The 22194-nt window shown below is 35.2% G+C and overlaps 1 protein-coding gene across 1 annotated transcript in view; it reads left to right on the top strand.

Moving 5' to 3' along the window:
- The window catches only part of TEX15 (testis expressed 15, meiosis and synapsis associated), a 59370-nt gene extending 37852 nt beyond the window's left edge, over positions 1 to 21518 (top strand). The window contains exons 6-9 of the mRNA XM_007962107.3: positions 6723 to 13996; positions 16044 to 16102; positions 17046 to 18328; positions 21481 to 21518. Coding sequence (XP_007960298.3) covers positions 6723 to 13996; positions 16044 to 16102; positions 17046 to 18328; positions 21481 to 21518 — 8654 coding nt within the window. The remainder of the gene's footprint in view (positions 1 to 6722; positions 13997 to 16043; positions 16103 to 17045; positions 18329 to 21480) is intronic.
- The last annotated feature ends 676 nt before the right edge of the window (positions 21519 to 22194 follow it).

The following is a 22194-nucleotide window of genomic DNA, read 5'->3' as shown; positions in this document are numbered from 1 at the left end:
TTGTTTTTGAGACAGGATCTCACCCTGTCACCCAGGCTGGAGTGCTGTGGCACAGCTTGGCTCACTGCAGTCTCCGCCTCCCAAGCTCAAGCAATCCTCCCATCTCCACCTTCAGTTGCTGGGACTACAAGTGCACGCCACCGCACCCAGCCTAAGCTCACATTTTAAAGAAACTTTGTGCGGTGCACCATGGCTCACGCCTGTAATCCCAGCACTTTGGAAGGCCGAGGCAGGTGGATCACCTGAGGTCAGGAGTTTGAGACAAGCCTGGCCAACATGGTGAAACCCCATCTCTACTAAAAATACAAAAATTAGCTGGGCGTGGTGCCAGGCGCCTATAATCCCAGCTACTCGGGAGGCTGAGGCAGGAGAATTGCTTGAACCTGGGGGTCGGAGGATACAGTGAGCCCAGATGGCACCACTTCACTCCAGCCTGGGCGAAAGAGCAAAGCTCTGTCTCAAAAAAAAAAAGAAAAGAAAAGAAAAAGAAACTTTGTGCCCTTTAAAAGGTATTATATCCCTGATCCCCAGCCCTAAGCAACTACTAATGTACTTTTATGCCTAATCAGGGCATTTCATTTAAGTAAAATCATAATTTTTGGACTTTTTTGTGCCTGATTTCTTTCACTTAACAGTGTTTTCCTGGTTCATCCATGTTGTAGCATGTATCAGTACTTTATTTTTTTTTATGGAAACCATTTTGTTGTATAGGTGCACCATATTGTATTTATCAGTTGGTCAACATTTGGGTTGTTTCCATCGTTTGACAATTACAAATTCTGCTATGAATGTTTGCATACAAGTTTTTACATGGATATGTGTTTTCATTGCTCTTGAGTACAATAAAGCTAAGAGTGGAATTGCTGGTTTATATGAAGACTCTGTAGTAACTGATCGAGGAACTGCCAAACTATTTTCCAAAGTGGCTGCACCATTTACATTCACACCAGCAGTGTCTGAGAGTTAGAATTTCTTCATATCCTTGTCATAGCTTATTTGACTTTCTGATTATAGCCATCCTAGTGGATGTGAAGTATAGTTTTCAGAATATGAGTTTTGCACTTCTTTTGTTAAGCTTATTTTTAAGTATTTTATTCTTTTGGTGCTATCATAAATAGAATTATTTATTTTATTAGTGTATTGTTCATTCCAAATGTACAGAAATATAATTGACTTTTGTGTAATGATAGTGTATCCTGCAGCCTTGCTGAACTCATTATTCTAATAGTTTTTTTAGTGGTCTTTGGGATTTTCTATATATAAGATCATGTCATCTGTGAATAGAGATAATTTTACTTTTTTGTTTCCAGTCTTATTTTGTGTAATTGCCCTGGCTAAGTACCTCCAGTAAGAGAAGTGGCAAGAGCAGACATCTTTGTCTGTATTCCTGAATTTAGGGGGAAAGTATCCAGTCTTTTACCAGGAAGTATGATGTCAGTTGTAGGGGTTTTATAGAAGCTCTTTATCATGTTGAGGAAATTTGCTTCTGTTTCTAATTTATTGAGAGTTTTTAGATTATTGGATTTTCTCAATCGATTTTTCTTTGTTGAGATGGTTGTGTGTTTTTTTGTTGTTGTTTTTATTGATCTAATGTATTACATTAATTGATTTTAGGTGTTAACATTGCAGTTCCTTGGTTTGGTCATGGTGTATAATTCATTGTATATGTTCCTGGAATCAGTTTGCTGCAATTTTATTGGGGATTTTTGTGTCCACATTTATAAGAGATACTGGTCTACCGATTTTTTTTGATATTTTTGTCTAGTTTTGGTGGTAGGGTAATATTGTTCCATAGGATGAGTAGGGAAGTATTCTATTCTCTCCTCTTTTATTTTTGGGAATAATGTATGAAGAATTGGTATTATTTCTTCTTTAAACATTTGGTAGACTTCACCAAGGAAACCATCTGGGAATGGGTTTTTCCTTGTGGGTAGTATTCAATTACTAATTCAGTTTCTTCACTTGTTGTAGGTCTGTTCTGATTTTCTGTTTCTTCTTGCATCACATTCAGTAGTTGCTGTTTTTATTGGAAGTTGTCCATTTCATTTCAGTTATCTAATTTATTGGCATACATTTGTTTATTGTATTCCTTTAATAGTCTAATAGTCTTTTTATTTCTGTTAGTGGTAATGTCCCCTCTTTTATTTCTGAGTCTACTAGTTAAAGTCTTCTTTTTTTTTTTTTTTTTTTTTTTGGTCAGGCTAAAGGTTTATCTTTTTTTTTCCCAAAGAACCAATTTTGATTTTATTCTTTTTGCTATAATTCTATTTCATTAATTTCCTCTCTTTATTTTCTTCTGTTTGCTTTAGATTTAGTTTGCTATTTCATGTGTATGTGTGTCTTAAGGTGGATGGTTAGATTTTGATTTCAGATATTTCTTCTTTGCTAATATAGGTCTTTATAGCTGTAAATTTCTAGAAGCAACTACTTTAGCTGTGTCCCATGACATATATTACGTTGTAATTTTCATTTATCTCAAATTTATTCTCTAATTTCATTTTGATCTGTTATTCTTTAATTCATTGGTTTTTTTCAGACCGTGTTTTTTATGTATTTGCAAATTTCCAAAATTTTTCTGTTGTTGATATCTATTTCATTCCATTGTAGTTGGAAAACCATTTGTATTATCTTTTTCCTTTAAGTTTATTGAGGTTTGTTGTATAACCTAGCATATAGTCTTTCCTGGAGAATGATCCATGTGCAACTGAAAAGAATATACAGTAGTCCTCTAGTATCTGTGGGGGAGGATTGGTTCCAGGATGTTCCATGGATACCAAAATTTGTGGATGTTCAAATTCCTTTACAGACTGGCTCAGTATTTGCATATAACCTACACACATCCTCCCATATACTTTAAATTATCTCTATATTACTTATAATACCAATAACATATTTGTTCTATGTAAATAGTTGTTATACTGTGTTTTTTATTTGTATTATTTTTATTGTTATATTGTTATTGTTATTTTGTGTTTTTATTTTAATTTTTCACCTATGATTGGTTGAATCCATGGATTTGGAACTAACCAATACATAGGGCCAACTGTACTATATTCTGCTGTTGCCAGGCAGGGTGTTCCATAGGCTGTTAGGTCTACTTGTTTTATAGTTTGTTCAAGTCTTCTGTTTCCTTGATGATTTTCTACCTAGTTGTCCTGTCCACATTTCCCCTCAACCAGAAGGCTTATATTAGAGATAACAGATAGGGACCTTTCCCCACTTCTACTGCAGCCCATCCCCAATGTATTATAGCTTATTACTTTAATCAAAGGATGATGCCGTTCAGGGTGATTAACTTTAGAGAATACCTGTATTATGCCAACAGTCATAGCCACATGTGTTGGCTATCAGCATACTCATCTCCCTCTAGAGTACACCAGACCTACAGTATCTAATATAGTAGCCACTAATCACATGTGGCTCTTTAAATTTAAATTAATTAAAATTAAATAAAATTATAAATTCAATTAATCAGTCACACCAGGCACATTTCAATGCTCAGTAACCATATGTGGCTAGTGGCTACCGTAGATAACGTTTCTGTCATCACCAAATATATGGTACTAATAACTATTTGGTAGTATACTTTATTGATTGTAATCTGGTTTTGTTAGTTTCCATATTCTATTGAAGATGTTGGATTTGTTGGGGGTTTTTTCTTACTACTTTTTAAATTTTTTTTTATTTCCATAGGTTTTTGGGGAAACAGATGGTATTTGGTTGCATGAGTAAGTTCTTTAGTGGTGATTTGTGAGATTTTGGTGCACCCAGGATGTTGGATTTGTTCTGCAATTAATTGTCATTTGATGAGAATGCCAACAAAAAGGGAATAAAGTAAAAATGCCATTATCAAGTTTAAAGAGATAGCATAATATAGATTAAGATTCTATTGTTTATAAGCTGTGTGATTCTGGGCAAATTGCTCTTAATTTCACTTCCTCATCAATAAAATGGAAATGTTATGAAGATTAAATTAATGTACATCAGAGACTTAAAACAGGACGTGGCATCCATGTATTATAAGGTTTTGTTAATATTACATGTATGTTAATATGCATTTGTCACACATTTGTAAGAGTGAAATTATTAAACTTAAGCAATTAGGGTTTTTTTGCTTGTTTGCCTGTTTTGAGATGGGGTCTTGCGCTGTCACCCAGGCTGGAGTGCAGTGGCACCATCTCGGCTCACTGAAACTTCCGCCTCCTGGGTTTAAGCAATCCTCCCGCCTTAGCCTTCCAAGTAGCTGGGACTACAGGCAACATGCCACCATGCCTAATTTTTGTATTTTTAGTAGAGACAGGGTTTCATCGTGTTGGCCAGACTGGTCTCGAATTCCTGACCTCAGGAGATTCACCCGGCGTAAACTTAAGTAATTAGGTTTCTTTTCCCACATTGGTATATATTAACCCATTTTTTCCCCCTTTTCCTTGAAACAGAGTCTCACTCTGTCGCCCAGGCTGGAGTGCAGTGGCATGATCTCAGCTCACTGCAACCTCCGCCTCGCAGATTCAAGCAATTCTTCTGCCTCAACCTCCTGAGTACCTGTGACTACAGGCACACACCACCACATCCAGCTAGTTTTTTGTATTTTTAGTAGAGACCAGTGTTTCACCATGTTGGCCAGGCTGGTTCCAAACTCCTGACCTCAAGTGATCCGCCTGCCTCGGCCTCCCAAAGTGCTGGGATTACAGGCGTGAGCCACCTTGCCCAGCCATATTAATCCACCTTAATCTTTGTAATAGCTGCATAACATTCTGTCTTCTAGGACATTTGTTATAACGTATGTTCATAGTAATTTTATCATTTTTGATATGTCATTCATTTAGCCAGTCTCATATTGATGTATAGTTAGGTTTCTAGCTTTCAACTGTCTTGGGTTATTTTACTGAAAATCCTTGTCCATAGAACTTTGGGTATTCGTACAAGTTTATCAGAATAGTAAATGAGCAAGAATGGATTTGCTTTAAATGATTACATATAACGTATCAATGAATACTGTCAGCTTGTTTTCCAGGAAATTTGTATCAATTTATACTTCCACGAACCATATTAAATAGTGCTTACATTTGTATAGCATTAATCATCCTTTCAAATTTTTGCCAGTTTAAAAAGTTTTTTTAATGGATCTTATTGTTTATTTAGTGGAGTTGGGGCATCTTTTTGTGTTTGTTGATAATTTTACCTATTTTTTCCTTTGAGTATTATTTATCATGCATTTTGACCTATTAAAATAATTAATTTATATGTAATTGACATCATGTTTTACTTTCATGTTTTCTGATTTTCAGTCATGCTTTAAAAGTACTTTCCTATGCCAAGATTATAAAAACATCCATTCATGGTTTTTTTCTAGTAGTTTTATGGAGTTTTTTAAATAGCAAATTTTATTTTGGGATAAGGTGGTGTAGGAGTCTACATTCCCATTTTCTTCTCCATTATACTCCCTACTCTTTTAAGAACTACATCTCTTCATATGTGGTCGTATTTCCATGATAGCTTACTGTGAGTAATAAAATCACAAATGGTAGTAGAATTTAGAAATCTTCAACATAGCTCTCTTACTGTGAAAAAGAACCTTGTGGTACTCGTCAGTGACATGATAACTTCATATATTTTGTAGATGTCACAAGCAATTTCTCATTAATTCCTGTTTTAGTAAAGGTATTTTTAGTCTGTTACTTAGCTGTGAATGTTTGGTGAACATTTATGAGAAATTATTATTTACTTGTTAAATATGCATTTTGTAAGTTCATGATTACATGAGGTTTCTTAGGAAATTTTAGAAATAATTTTTATAAATTATTTTTAAAGTTTGCTTTTATTTTCCAGGTTTTTGTTTACATAAATTATTTGCAGGAACATTTATTTTACTGCAAAAGAGGAATAATAGTTTGCTTTGGCTCTTGGGAAAGATTTTATGGAACTTTTTGGGTTTTCCTTTCCCTATTTTTCCACCTCACTTCCCGTTCCTTTCCTTTTTTTTCTCCCATGGTAGAGGGAGAAGCAAGGTAATGATAGTAGATAGAGGGAGATTATTTTGCCTTCTTACATGTAGATACTAATATTAAACATCTGAATATAGAAAATTAAGAGAGCTGTTATCTATTGGGAAAATGTTTTTATTCCTATTTAGTTTTATTCTTCCCCACCTCTGCCCCCAGCCCCCGAGATGGAGTCTTGTTCTGTTGCCCAGGCTGGAGTTCAGTGGCATGATCTCTGCTCACTGCAACCTCTGCCTCCTAGGTTCAAGCAATTCTCCTGCCTCAGCCTCCTGAGTAGCTGGGATTACAGGCACCCACCACCACACCTGGCTAATTTTTTATTATTATTTTTAGCAGAGACGGGGTTTCACCATGTTGGCCAGGCTGGTCTCGAACTCCTGACCTCATGGTATGTCCACCTCGGCCTCCCAAAGTAATGGGATTACAAATGTGAGCCACCGTGCCCGGCCCCTATTCAGTTTTTTTCTATTATTTGTCAGAATTAAATTTTCATGGCAAATATTCTTTATTAAGGTTTCTAGACTAGGAGAATTTCATGCTACATCATTTATATTTTATTTGTTAATCATCCCCTTCTCTGCTTTTTCTGTTGAAAACACATTTTAATCATCATTAGGTTATTAGCTGAACTTTCAATTAAAATTACTTGACACAATGTACCTGTATAAAAGTTGTCTATAGAAACACTTTTTTTTCAAATTTGTCTTATTATTTCCACAGAAAGAACATGCTCTCTGAATAACTGTACAGTGGCCAAAAGAATTGGAAAAGGAAAAGATGCTACTGTCATCTTTGAGCATTTCAAGAAACCTGTAGATCCATTTGTTCAAGAAAACTGTTTATGCAATGTACTAAATTCAGAGATAAATCCTTCCAACTCACATATTTCTAACTCCTATGGAAATGTACAAAATGGAAACATTTCTATACCTGAAGCATACAATGGACAGACAGAGCACAATTTAGCAGAAATTAGAGACACTTCTCAAGTACTTGCACATGATTCAGACCTTTCACTTATGCCCAGTGATGCCAAAGAAAGTGTTAATGGTGACCTTTTGTTAAATTGGACAAGTCTTAAAAATATTTTAAGTAGTCTTAATGCTGCTTATCCTCTTCACAACAATACTGGCTCAAGCACAGTTACTACTTCAAAATTCATCAAAGACCCAAGACTGATGAGGAGAGAAGAAAGTATGGGAGAACGGAGTAATACTGCAGGCTTAAATGAGATTTTGCAATTTGAGAAGAGTTTAGATAATGTTAATTCAGAAATAAAATCAACACCATCTAATTCTGCCTCCTCCTCAGAAGTTGTCCCTGGTGATTGTGCTGTTCTTACTAATTGTTTGGATGCCCCTTGCTTTAAAACTTGTGTTAATGATTCACAATCTTGGGCTCACAACACAGGCTCTGAGGACTATGACTGCATACCTCCCAATAAAGTTACCATGGCAGGGCAATGTAAGGACCAAGGCAATTTTTCCTTCCCAATTTCTGTGTCAAATGTAGTGTCAGAGGTTGAGAACCAAAACCACAGTGAGGAGAAGGTTCAGAGAGCCCAACAGGAGTCAGGTAATGCTTATAAAAAAGAGTATAATAGTCGTATTTCTCAGGAATCGCAGTCTTCTGATTTAAAAACCATTTATCAGACTGGTCACCAAATGTCTACAATTTTTCCACTCAAAAAGAAAGTAAGCATTGATGAATACCTTCAAAATACTGGAAAGATGAAAAACTTCACTGACCTGAAGGACAATTCCAAACATGAAGAAAAGCAAACTTCGTGGAAAGAAATTGATAATGATTTCACTAATGAAACAAAAATCAGTCCAATGGATAATTACATTGTTTTGCACCAAGAATACAAAGAGAGTGAGAGTCATAATTCTTTCGAGAAAAGCTGTGATAAAATATTAATTACTCAAGAGTTAGAAATACCAAAATCATCTACATCTACCATAAAGGATAAGGATGAACTAGATCATCTAACATTGGAATGGCAAATTACTCCAAGTTTAGAGAGCCTGTCACAAAAGCATCCTCAGCACTCTGTGGAGTATGAGGATAACATTCACACAAGTTTAGCCGTTTCTCAAAAGCTAATGGAACTGAAATTGGAGAAAATAAATGCAAATTGTGCTAGCATTATAACTGAAGCTTTCCCGAAACCAAAAGACATACCCGAGGCCAAAGAAATGCTCATTGATACAGTTATTTCCTCTTATAACATAGAAACAGCTCATGGCAATTCAAATTGCAGCATAACTAGAGAACATATATGTGTCCACAGGAAAAATGAAAATGAACCAGTGTCATTAGAGAACATTCAGAGAGACTATAAAGAAACTGCTTATGTTGAAGATAGGGGTCAGGATCACAGTCTGTTCTGTAACTCACAGTTAAACGATATATGCCTGAATGTTAATTTCAGAGAACAAAGAGATAATTATAAAGAAAGCCAAAATGAGGCTAAAGAGAATAATGCTTCATCTGGAGACAGAAAGCAGGATTCTCATACAAATGAAAATTTCAGCTATATAGATGAAAAGGAGGACAAAAATTACAACAATATAGAAATTTTGAGTTCTGAAGAATTTTCTGCCACATTTAACTTGATTTGCAGAGAAAAATATGTGTCAGCAGCAACTGCATTATTAGAGAGTGAAGAAGATACCATTAGTGCCATGAAACAAAAAGATACTGAAAATACTGGAAGAAGTGTAGAGCATTTGGCTTCCACAGCGTTTCCCGAAATTGCAAGTTCTTCAGTGTGTGTAGCCTCAAATGCTGCAGTACAGATAGCTAGTGCTACTATGCCTGTATTAAGTATAAGTAATGACGAACACCAAATATACCAGTTTAAAGAAACTTGTTCTTCTGAAAGTCCAGATTTTGGTTTGTTAGTAAAACATAGGGTTTCTGATTGTGAAATTGAAAAGGATAAAAATAAATCACAAGAATCATTTCATCAATCAATAAATGAGAACTTAGTTCTTCAAAGCATTGAATTGGAAAGTGAAATTGAAATAGAATTAGAAGATTGTGATGATGCTTTCTTATTTCAACAAGATACACACAGCCATGAAAACATGCTTTGTGAGGAATTTGTGACCTCATATAAGGCTCTGAAGTCTCGTATCAGTTGGGAAGGTATATTAGCACTCGATAATGGAGAGATGGAAGTTTTGGAAAGCACCGCAGGAAGGGAAAATAGTGATCAGCATTATTCTGAGGAAAGTAACTATTTTTATTCCTCTACACAAAGCAGTGAAACAGAGCTTCCCAGCCCAATTTTACTTCCAGATCTACAAATTAGAATTACTAATATATTTAGGCCAGGATTCAGCCCGACAGTTGACTCCCTTGCGTTGAAAGATAATTTCTGCACACATGTAACTGAAGCCACAAAACCAGAAATAAATAAGGAAGATGGAGAAATTCTAGGATTTGACATTTATTCCCAGCCTTCTGGTGAAAATTCGGATTATCCATGTGAAGATAAAGTTGATAATATAAGGCAAGAATCAGGACCAATGAGTAAATCTGAAATCTCCCTTTCTTTTGACTTGAGTCATAATACAGATGTGAATCATAGGTCTAAAAATCAAAACAGTGAATCTTTGTCTAGTGAACCTTCTAATGTCACAACAATAGATAATGGAAGCAGATGTTTCTTTACAAAATCAAAAACTGACTACAATGATACCAAAAATAAAAAGGAGGTAGAATCAAGCATTAGCAAAAGGAAGCTACATACATCTTCCAGGGATCAGAACATACATAAAGATTTAAGACAACATAAAATTTATGGGAGAAAGAGGAGGCTAACCAGTCAAGACTCATCTGAGTGTTTTTCTTCATTATCCCAAGGACGAATTAAAACATTTTCACAGTCAGAAAAGCACATTAAGAGTGTCCTAAATATCCTAAGTGGTGAAGCATCTTTATGTAAAAGCAAATGTCTTTCCAAAAAACTAGACAAAGCAGTTACTCACTTAAAAAAAGCTCATAGAAGAGTTCACACATCTTTGCAGCTTATAACTAAAGTAGGAGAAAAAAGAAAGGGCCCATTACCAAAATCATATGCAATAATATGCAATAATTTCTGGGAAAGTTGTGACCTTCAAGGTTATAGTTCTGTGTCTCAAAGAAAATATTATTCTACTAAGCATTTTTTGTCAAAAAGAAAATATGACAAACGGAGAAAGAAAAGAGCTCCAAAAGCTGATATTTCTAAATCGTTAACCTATGTGTCAAAGCACAAGTCTTGCAAAACAAGTGGAGAGGAAAAATGCCTTTCTAGGAAAAGTATGGCTAGCAGTGTCTCAAAAAGTCACCCCACTATTCACGTGGGAGAATTTTGTAATCAGGAACATCCTGAATCACAGTTGCCTGTATCTTCCACATCCCAAAGTACAAGTCAGTCAGTTTATTATAATAGCAGTGTAAGCAATCCAAGTTTATCAGAAGAACATCAGCCCTTTTCTGGAAAAACTGGATGTCTGTTTTCCCCAGATCACTCGGATGAGAAACTAATTGAAAAAGAAAATCAAATTGATACAAAGTTTTTATCTAGCACTAGTAAATATGAAAAGCTTGAAAAACATTCGGCAAATCATAATGTTAAAGATACAACTAAAGAAAACAGTTGTGAGGCTAATCAAGTAATAAATGAAAGTAATTCCATATCTTTAAGTTGCATAAAAGAAAATATAAATTATAATACAGGCAACGATTATGATGCAACTTGCATAGGTTGCACAAAGGTGAAAACTGATGTACTTATTTCAGTGTTAGATTCAAATGTGAAGCACTTTTTGAATGATCTCTACCAAGAAAACCTTATTTTATCTGATTATAAAAGAAACCTGGAAGTAAAATGGACAGCTCCTATTGAGAGATCCAAGCAAAGCATTATTACAGGAAACTTCCTTATGGACCCATTAAACCTAACTTTGATAGCAAGTAAAAAGTACAGTATTCCTCAGTTATCAGCCTCTGCAGTGACAGATAGTGAGGGAGAATCTTCAAAATCTTACTTGGATAATCAGAGAATTCTTACTATAGATTCTTTTGCAGCATCCGCTACTATACCATGCTGTGAGCAGAGCTGTAGAGGAAAAGAGCTGCTTAAGACAGAGCAGTGCTCTTCAGGTAATTGCCTCCATACAGATGGGAATGAAACAAATGTCACTGAGAATTATGAGTTGGATATAGCATCAGTAACTGAAGAAAGTAGAAGTTATGGGGAAAATATAGTGAAATTATCTTCCAGTGATAGTTCTCTGCTTTTAAAAGATAATGTAAAAGGCTCCTCTTCAGAAACATGTATTGTGAAGAAAGACACTGAGGACAGAATAATGTGGAAAGTTAAACAAATGGAAAAAGCCAAAGATTCTGTTTACAAAAGTAGCATGACTGAAGGATCAACTGTTAATACTGAGTACAAAAATCAAAAGAATCAGATCTCAGAAGAATCCTGCTTAAATGAGAAAATTATTAAAACTAATTTGATTGATTCCCATCTAAGCACTAAAAATACTACTACTGAGTCAGTCTCTTTGAAGAACACAGTTTCTAATCCGCTTAACAAAAGAGAGAAGGTGGAAATTAAAGTTAGCAATGACTCGCAGTCTGACTTGACATTACATTCAGAAATAGCCTATATTTCCAAACCAGGGATTCTAGGAGTTAATCATACACCTGTTTTACCTGCCCACTCTGAAACCTGTAAAGTCACTACTCTTCTGAAGAAACCTGCATCATACATGAGTGAACTTAAAGAAAAACATTGCTCAGCTAATCATACGGCCCTTATAGCTAATCTGTCTGAAATTTTGCAGAGGGCAGATGAAGCATCATCTTTGCAGATTCTACAGGAAGAAACTAAGATTTGTCTAAATATTCTCCCTTTATTTGTGGAAGCTTTTGAAAGAAAGCAAGAATGTTCAGTTGAACAAATCCTGATTTCAAGAGAACGGTTGGTAGACCAAAACCTATGGAATAATTGCAAACACACGTTAAAACCATCTGCTCTTGACACTTTGGTAGAACTTCAAATGATGATGGAAACAATTCAATTCATTGAAAACAAAAAAAGGCGCTTAGAAGGTGAACCAACATTCCGAAGCTTGCTTTGGTATGATGAAACACTGTACGCTGAGCTTCTTGGAAAACCACGTGGATTTCAACAGCAGTCTAATTTCTATCCTGGTTTCCAAGGAAGATTAAAATATAATGCGTTCTGTGAGTTACAGACTTACCATGATCAATTAGTTGAATTACTTGAAGAAACAAAAAGGGAAAATAATTCATACTATGTATTCTTAAAGTACAAACGACAGGTTAATGAATGTGAAGCCATAATGGAGCATTGTTCTGATTGCTTTGACTTTTCTCTTTCTGTTCCATTTACTTGTGGAGTTAACTTTGGAGATAGTTTAGAAGACCTGGAAATCTTAAGAAAAAGTACTTTAAAGTTGATCAGTGCATGTGGGGACTCTCCTAAAGTTCATTCGTATCCAGGAAAACAGGACCATCTGTGGATTATCATAGAAATGATCTCCTCAAAGGTTGATTTTATTAAGAACAACGAGGCGGTACGTATTAAAATATCTCTTTATGGTCTGGAACATATCTTTTTTGATGCTGCAAAAAGTCTTGTTTGGAAAGAGAAAACACAATCCTTCAGCAAAAAATACTCACAAAAGGAGGACAAAGAAAGGCTACTCAGAGTGAATAAATGTGCTTTTTCTAAGTTGCAGAAGATATATGATACTTTGTCTAAGGATTTAAACAATGAACCAATTTCCCCTGTTGGGCTTGAGGAGGATACTATAATTGCCTCCAGAAAATCAGATCATCCAATAAACAAAGTAACTATTAGCATAGAAAATTCTAAGTTTAGCAGTAGTTTGCTTGCACACCCAGATATTTATTGTATTAGTGAGATATTGGATCAAGCTGAATTTGCAGACCTTAAAAAATTACAAGATCTCACCTTGAGATGTACAGATCACTTAGAAATTTTAAAAAAATACTTTCAAATGCTACAAGATGATAACATGGATAATATTTTTATCACAGAAGAAAATGTTTTAGACGTGGTGAAAAACCACAGCCATGAGGCTATACTTTTAAAGCCTGAAGCTATTGAAATGTATATTGAAATCGTCATGGTCTCAGAAACAATTCACTTTCTTAAAAACTCAATAGCAAAGAAACTAGGCAAACAGAGGTTTCGAGGTATGCTTTGGTTTGATTTGTCACTTCTTCCTGAGCTGGTTCAGTGCCAAGAAAAAATGACTTCTTTTTCATTTCTTAAAGATAACTCAACAGATGTTTGCCTTTGGAAAGTGATAGAGAGTGCTATTTCCAAACTTAAGAAAGATCTGGATATTATCTACAAATATGATGAAGCTGTTAATCGCTCATATGCTATTCATTTGCTCTCAAGAGAACTTCAAGAACTTTCAGAAATAAAAAAGCTTCTGAAGAACTCCAAGTATTTTATTTCCACATATATTGACTTTGTGCCATATATAACATCCATAAATTATGGAAGCACCATGATGGAGTTAGAATACAACTACAGTCAATTTTCTACACTGCTGAAGAATATAATGTCTGCCCCTAGGAAAGATTTAGGAAAAATGGCCCATATTATGAAAGTCATGAAAACGATTGAACATATGAAGATTATATGTGCTAAAAATGCTGAACTAACTATTTCCTTTTTTCTATGCCAAATGCTATATAACGGAAGGAAGATTTTACAGCTGAAGAGAAAAGAAAAAATGAATATTCATGTTGTAAAACCTGGGGAAAATAACAATAAATTTAGTATTTCTATGATGGTGCCCCCAATATCAGAGTGCATAAACAAAAACATTTCAAAATCCTCTAAAAAACGACCTAGCACTGTAGACAAATGTGAAGACTCTCAGGAACAACAGAAGAATACTACTATTTCCAGTTGTAAAAAGCTAAAGGTATGAATGATTTAAAACATAACTTTTACAAGTATTCTTTTTGAAAACAAGTCTACTCATAAGCAAACAAGTAGTCTGCAGAATTCTAAAAGTTGAGAATGGTAAATTGTCTGGCAAAATGAATTTACTAACTATAATACTGATTTAAACAATTCATATTATCTATAAAATGATACATAAATTATATGTATAGGTGATACCTTGCAAATGTCTACTTCTTAAACATAAATGTTTTAACTTAGAAAACATTTTTTGGAAGGATGTGAATTTTAAAAGCTTCTTAAGGGAGAGTTCAATATTGCGAACACTGAGTGAGTGACCAATATTTATTGAGTAGCTTTTCTGTATAGCAAGCCTATGCCCAGTGTAGTGAATATTCAAAAGTGGCTAACGAAGCCTGTCTTCTTGACCATTATCATCCGAATGGAGAAATAGGACAGATATTTTTTTCAAAAGATAATTATCAAGGAGTTAAAAGTCCTATATTAAATACATTTTAACAAATTGTCCAAAGCATTTAATATGTACTTGGTACTGATTTATTTTATACAAAACCCCTTATGATGTATTTCCTATTATCTTACTTAAAGATAAGGAAACTGGGACATAGAGGAAATTACTATCCCAGGGTCACAGAGTTTAGTAAATGGGAGCACGCAGATCTAAACCAGGCAGTCTGGCCTCCAGAGCCCTTACTGACAGTTGTCTCAGCTCTGCTCTAAGAGGTTTCTCTTACAGCTGTTCAATACGTCTTAGTTCAGAAGTTTAAAAAAGAAACCTATATGCAGCTGGGTGTGATAGCTCACGCCTGTAATCCCAGCACTTTGGGAGGCCAAGGGGGGCGGACTGCTTGAGTCCAGGAGTTCAAGACCAGCCTGGGCAACATGGTGAGACCTCATCTCTACTAAAAATAACAAAAAGTTAGCCAGACATGGTGGCATACACTTGTAGTCCCAGCTACTTGGGAGGTTGAAGTAGGACTGCTTGAGCACAGGGGCAGAGGTTGCAGTGAGCCAGGATTATGCCACTGCACTCCAACCAGGGTAGACAGAGTAAGACTCTGTTTCAAAAAAATTTTTTTATGTCTATATATATAATATTTTTAAATTAAGTCTGGAACAATTTAACTTAGTGGGTAAGAATAATCTATGGATGGAGAAGGTTTTTTCAGGTTATGGAATATCTTAAATTAGACCTAAGGAGTTTGACCTTTATTCTGTGCACATTGAAGTGTGCTGTCATATGAAATTCATTTTTCCAATGATTTAACAGATAGATTCTGAGTATATAAGTCATATACATCTTCTATAGAAGTATATATAGTAGTACGTAGTAGTACTGTATATAGTACTACTTATAGTAATAAGTCAGCCATGGCTTAGTAAAAGGTGTTAGAAAGGAAAATTTTTATTGACAGACATGACTTAAAAGAATCGATGGGGCTTCACAACTGGTATACAAGAAAGGACATAAAAGAGGGAACAGTCATAAATGGACTTCAAGATTAGTTTTAAGGGTCAGGTGTGGTGGCTCTTGCCTGTAATCCCAGTACTTTGGGAGGCTGAGGCAGGTGGATCACCTGAGGTCAGGAGTTCGAGACTAGCCTGGCCAACATGGTGAAACCCCATCTCTACTAAAAATACAAAAATCATCTGAGTGTGGTAGTGGGCACCTTTAGTCCCAGCTACTTAGGAATCTGAGGCAGGAAAATCACTTGCACCCGGTAGGCGGAGGTTGTAGTGAGCCAAGGTCATGCCACTGCACTTCAACCTGGGTGACCGAGTGAGACTCTGTCTCAAAAAAAAAAAAAAAAATTGTGAAGGTAAGAAGAATGTTGCAAATTTCTTTTTTTAAAAGTTACTCCAAACATATGTGAAATATGGGAAGTCTAGGAGAGTCACTACTTTCTGCAGGGAAGTGATAATTAATGAGTTTAACTTTAGATGATGGTCGAACAAACAATTACAGATATCTAATATTGAAATAATTACTTTTATTACAGTTTGTCATCACTAATGAAGATTTTCTTTGTATCTTTTAAACACAGGTAGACATGAAAGATGTCACAAAAATCAACAGAGAAAATGCAACATTCAAGCATCCAAGGTAGGAGTTCCTATCAGCCCTATGTGGAAAAAAAAAAATTGAACAAAATTGGGCAATTTTGTTCAATTAGAATAACAATTAGAATAACACAATTAGAATAAACACAATTATTTATATAATGTCATTGGATCATACATGTAACTTAGGGGATGAGAATAAGCTAAGGAAAAAGAAATTTGTTTGAAATTATACAGTTTCTTAAATTCAGCTTAAGGAATTTGAACTTCATTCTGCAAATATTAAAGGCTAAAGTCATGTGAAATGTGCTTTTTCAGTGATTTAAAGGTTAAGAATATTCTGAGAATAGTTAGAAGTCAGCCAAGGGTTAGAAAAGGGTGATTGTTTCACAGAATAAGAAAGATACGATACAATACTTAAAGAATTGATGGGGCTTATAAGTGGTTTACCAAAAAAGGACTTTTAAAACCAAAAAGGGACTTTTAAAAATAGGACAAGTGATAAGATTACTTTTTTTTTTAACTCGTGCATTTTGAAGAACAGCAAATTTCAAAACTGGCATTTCAAAACTGGTAGTTTTGAACTACAGCTGGTAGTTTACCAGTTACTTATAGCTATTTACAAGTAATGAAGATCATCAGCAGGCAGGAGGCGTATGAATTAAAAAACTACACTGCACAGTTGACTAGTGATAGTTTTCTACTTTTAAAAGCCTCCATTAGAAAATGTCTAAAGCACAAAATAGTTTATTACAATATTGGAAATACATTTAAAATGTAGAGCATATCATCTTCAGTAGGAAAAGTATCTAAATCCAAACCACGACAGTCGAGCTAGGAAAATGTTACTTGTATAGTGCCAATAGAATGGGAAAACGTAAATAAGAACTCTTCTCCTGGATAAAAATTTCAAATATATATTTCCATTAGAATTTTGTGACACTATATATTTAAAGTCATTTTTATGTATGTATCCATATTTATAGGACTACAGGATCTCATCCCCAAAGCGAAAACAAAATAGTATCAAGTTCATCTAACAATCTGAAAAGAAATCATTTAACGTCAAAAAAGGTTGAAATGCAAAGATCACTACCTGGCTCACTTTTACCCTTAGAGAACCCAAAAGACACTTGCACATCAAAGTCAGAAAGCAAAATAGACTTAACTGTTTCATCTGATGCGCCAGACCACTTCACTGGACAACAGGAAAATTTAAATAGCATGAGGAAAAGAAATGTGAACTTTAGTGCTGTGGAAACAAAAAGTAATGAGAAAGATTGTGCTGCTTTTGCAATTTGTGACCAAAAAAGTGCACATGGCACATTTTCCCCAGACCGTGAGATACTTTTGCAGAAATTTCTTAAAAATTCCCCAGATCCCTCCCAAAAATCCTGCCTTTCTGATATAAACCCAGGAACTGATGTTTCTCTTGTGCCTGATGCATCGGTGCTCTCAAAGCCAATTTTCTGTTTTGTGAAAGATATCCATACTGATCTAGAAATGAATGACACAGTCTTCGAACTTCAAGATAATGATACAGTAAATTCATCTATTAAAAATTCCTCATGCATGACTTCTCCAGAACCCATTTGTATCCAGAACAAAATTCCTACTCTGCAGATCAACAAACTACAGCCTGCAGAAACTGAGTCAGAGGACAAATACATGAAGAATACATTGAATCCCAATACTGTGCATACTTTTGGAGCATCTGGACATATAACCCTTAATGTGAATCAAGGAGCAGAGTACTCTCTTTCTGAACAACAGAATGACAAAAATTCAAAAGTCCTAACTCAGAATACTGCCACATATTGGAATGAACTTCCACAGTCTGCATGTACCCCAACATATAATTCTTCTGAGCATTTATTTGGAACTTCATATCCATACTCTGCTTGGTGTGTTTATCATTACAGCAGCAGCAATGGCAATGGCATTACCCAGACATACCAAGGGATAACATCATATGAACTACAGTCACCTCCTTCTGGGCTGTTGACCACAGTTGCAAGTGGTCAGGGTGCACAGTGTGCCCAGGGTGCACATTCTAATCTTCTGTACTCTCAATATTTTACTTATTTTGCTGGGGAGCCACAAGCAAATGGCTTTGTGCCAGTGAATGGGTATTTTCAATCTCAAATACCTGCTTATAATTTTCAGCAGCCAGTTTTTTCACAATATGCTTCTCATCAGCCATTACCACAAACCACATACCCTTACCTTCCTAATCAAGATGTACCTCCAGAAGTTCCTTGGGTTTATGGTGAGTTTCACATTTTAATGCTTGCTTTATTGAGTTGTTACTTTTAACTGTGTCCATTTATGTGAGTGAAATTCACAGTAAGTGATGAGTTAGAGGGAGAGAGAGCAGTCATTTTTCTGTACAGATTTGTAGAATTGCCCATGGGTTGGGCAAAGAGGGTGGAAATCTAGTTGTCAAAAATTCAAGCAAAAAAACTGTCAATATCACTAATATATCCTTCATGTGTTCTTCAATAAAACCCAACTGTAGGGAATAGTTAAGTAACTTATAGTTAATCGATACAGTGAAATATGATGCAACCATTAAAGGGTTTTTAATGATGTGATTTTTTTTAAACTATATCATGAAAACTTACCTACATAAATATGGAAATAGAAATACTGAAATAAAATATACCAACATTTTAATTTGTCTATCTTCAGGTAAAAAAATTTGGGGTGTGTAGAGAATTTTTTCTTGCATTTTCTAGATTATCTACTGTGAAACATACATGATTTTGATAGAGGAAAAACAGAGTAAACTAAAGTGGGAAAATAAATTTCAACTAGATAAAACAACCGTTCTCTTTCTTTCAGTTATCTAATACAGTATCTTGGTGTAAGTGAATAGGGTTAATTAAAATGTATTGGTAGAATAACTTGATAGTTTGCTCTGTAACATGAAAATTTTTCTTTCTAAAATGCTCAATTCTACTTCTAAAATAGCATGATTAGAATATAGGTGTTTTAATGAAATTGAAATGTGCGTTTATCAGAGTTAAAGCAAAATATAAAAACAATTATCCTGCAGAAAACGTTACCCTAACAACCAAATATTCTACCATTGAAGATAAAAGGTACTTTAAATAAAAAATAACCATCTTTTAATATCTTATACAGAGAAATGCAAGATAATTTTTTTAAGGCAGGGTCTCATTCTGTTGCCTAGGCTGGAGTCCAGTGGCACATTCATAACTTATTGAAACCTCAAACTCCTGGGCTCAAGCTGTCCTCCCATTTCAGCATCCCAAGTAGCTGCAACTACAGGCATGCATCCCATGTCCAGCTAATTATTTTTAATAATTTTTAATTTTTATTTTTAATTTTAATTTTTAGTAGAGGCTGAGCACCTGTAATCCCAACACTTTGCGAGGTGGAGGTGGGCAGGTCACTTGAGGCAAAACATGGCGAAACCCTGTTCTCTACTGAAAATACAAAAATTAGCTGAGTAGCACACACCTGTAATCCCAGCTACTCAGGAAGCTGAGGCATGAGAATCACTTGAACCCGGGAGGCAGAGGTTGCAGTGAGCCAAGATCACGCCACTGCACTCCAGCCTGTGTGACAGAGGAAGACTCAGTCTCAAAAAATATATGTATATTAGTAGAGATGAGGTCTTACTGTGTTGCCTAGGGTGGTCTCGGACTCCTGGCCTCAAGTGATCCTCCTGCCCATGCCTACGAAAGTGTGAGATTAGAAGTGTGAGGCATCAGGCCCAGAGAATTTCTTTTAAAAAGTTTCTAAGCCCTGGATATTGTTACAAATTGATACGTAGGAAAAAATTGAGGGGCGGTAGGCCATAGATCTGAATTGAGCAAGAAGCAGCCTGTTGACATAGTTCTGTTTCTAATTGAGAAATCTGATTACATCAGCACCTCTGCATTGGAGTTATATCACTGATTCACTATAACCTGTCGGATAAAATTCAAATACTTTAGCCTGGAATGCAGAGCTACACAGTCCTCTATATCCAACCTAATCTCCCACCACTTCCACCTCTGCATTCAAGCCACGTTGAACAACTTAACGTTCTCCCATAGGACCATAGGACAATCTCTGTCGTACTTCTGTAGTACTTTTTGTGTGCTTTTCTCACATAAGGGATGTGAGTATTAGGTGGTATTGTAATAATCTCTGTATCTTTCCCTTTCTTCCCTGCCTCAGTAAATGACTTTACACAGGGCTAGAACTTTTTCACCCAAGACAGAACATACGGAAAACGATAAAAGACGGGGAAAAAGGCCGGACGCGGTAGCTCACGCCTGTAATCCCAGCACTCTGGGAGGCCAAGGCAGGCAGATGACTTGAGGTCAGGAGTTTGAGACTAGCCTGGACAACATGGCGAAACCCCGTCTCTACTAAAAATATAAAATTAGCCAGGTGTGGTGGCACATGCCTGTAATCTCAGCTACTTGGGAAGCTGAGGCAGCAGAATGGCTTGGACCTGGGAGGCGGAGGTTGCAGTGAGCCGAGATCACACCACTGGACTCCATACTGGGCAACAGAGTGAAACTCTGTCTCAAAAAGAATAAATAAATAAAAGGGGAAAAAGTAAAGAGGAAAAAAGTCTATGACTCTGCTTTTTCCTTTTTTATTAATTTGATATCATTGCTGATGCTGTAATCATAAACACCAAGCATAGTAGATGGGACAAACCTATGAATTAAAGTGGACACTTTAATTTCTGAAATAGAAAATCTTGATTGTAATTGTTTCAGAAAGGTTCTCATAGTTTGGGCTTTCTTTTGTTCTTAATAGTTCAGCTATTTGTGATATTAAAAAAGATAGCTTTGGAATCAAGTCCAGCTATGACTCTCAATCCTGTTTTGTTACCTCTTTGGTTATATTAGTCCAATTAAAATAAAAGAAAAAGAAATAGTCATTTACTTATATCCAAAAGTCACTCTAAAAAAAATTAAGGAGGCAGTTGCAATGTTATAATCACATCTTTGAGTTATCATGATTGTAAATATTCCACAGAAATCACCTCTCCCACTTACAGGAACTGCATTCTTAAAAATGTGAAAATCTCTTGGACCCATTTGTCGCTATATTGTTTGTGGTGCTTGTATTCAACACCAGAAAATGGAACTAAAGGACAGTGCTCGAGTGAGCCCTGTGTCCCAGTCACATTTTGTCCTTTATTACATTTAATTTCACAGGATACCTTAGAGAGATGCAGAGATGCTATTCTTCTACAGATGGGGAAACTACTCCTCAGAGAGCCTTAAATAACTTTCATAGGATCTGATGATCCTGTGGCTACTTAAGGGCAGATAAGCACTTTGATCTCTTTAGCTGTAATTTAAACTCAGGTTCTTTCCACTATACTATCATGTACCATTAGTCTAAATTTTTTGTTTATTTAAATCTTTGTGGTGTTTTGTCTTCCAGCTCCATGGCACCAAGAATCCTTTCATCCACAACACTGAAAATAGTCTTCTGTCTATTGAAATAAAGAAGACATAACAAGTTTTTCCAAATTTTTTTTACTTATATATTTTTTAACATTTAACGATTTTTAATGTGTGTAAATGTGGTAGGAAATATAAATCATATGGTCCTTTGTAAAATATACAAATAATCTTAACACATATCACACAGGACATCAATTTCTAACTTCTGACATACCAGAATTATTTCCATGCAATTATAAGGGGAGGGTAATATGATCAAGGTTAAGCAATAGTGGTAAAATCTTTAAAACTAGATTCTTGCTTCTGATATGTTTCAATACATTGTTGATGGGATTGTGCCATTTGAGCTGAAAGCAGGATTATTTTTTTTCATTAGTCATCAAACCAAGAATTTTATAATTCTTGACACTTTATTATATAATTTACAGTTCTATGCCAGATATGGCAGATTCCTTCAATTTCAATATTTTATAGTTTCTTGTAAAATATTTTTAATAAGAAAAATTGGTTTGCATACTCTCAGTGTTTCCTTGAGGAGAGATTTTTTAAATTTTTATGTTGGAAGCAATTGTAGTTAATTATATTTCAATGCCGTTTTCTACAAGAGCCATTTCCAGAAGATTATTTTGTTTTGGGATTTCACAATTTAAATAGGTTTTTAATGACTTTTTAGCAAATAATAGAGAATAAT

This window comes from Chlorocebus sabaeus, chromosome 8 (genome assembly GCF_047675955.1).
Source record: "Chlorocebus sabaeus isolate Y175 chromosome 8, mChlSab1.0.hap1, whole genome shotgun sequence".
Taxonomy (NCBI): domain Eukaryota; kingdom Metazoa; phylum Chordata; class Mammalia; order Primates; family Cercopithecidae; genus Chlorocebus; species Chlorocebus sabaeus.
The sequence above is the reverse complement of the archived record's forward strand: the minus strand, read 5'-3'. Positions and strand labels throughout refer to the sequence as shown.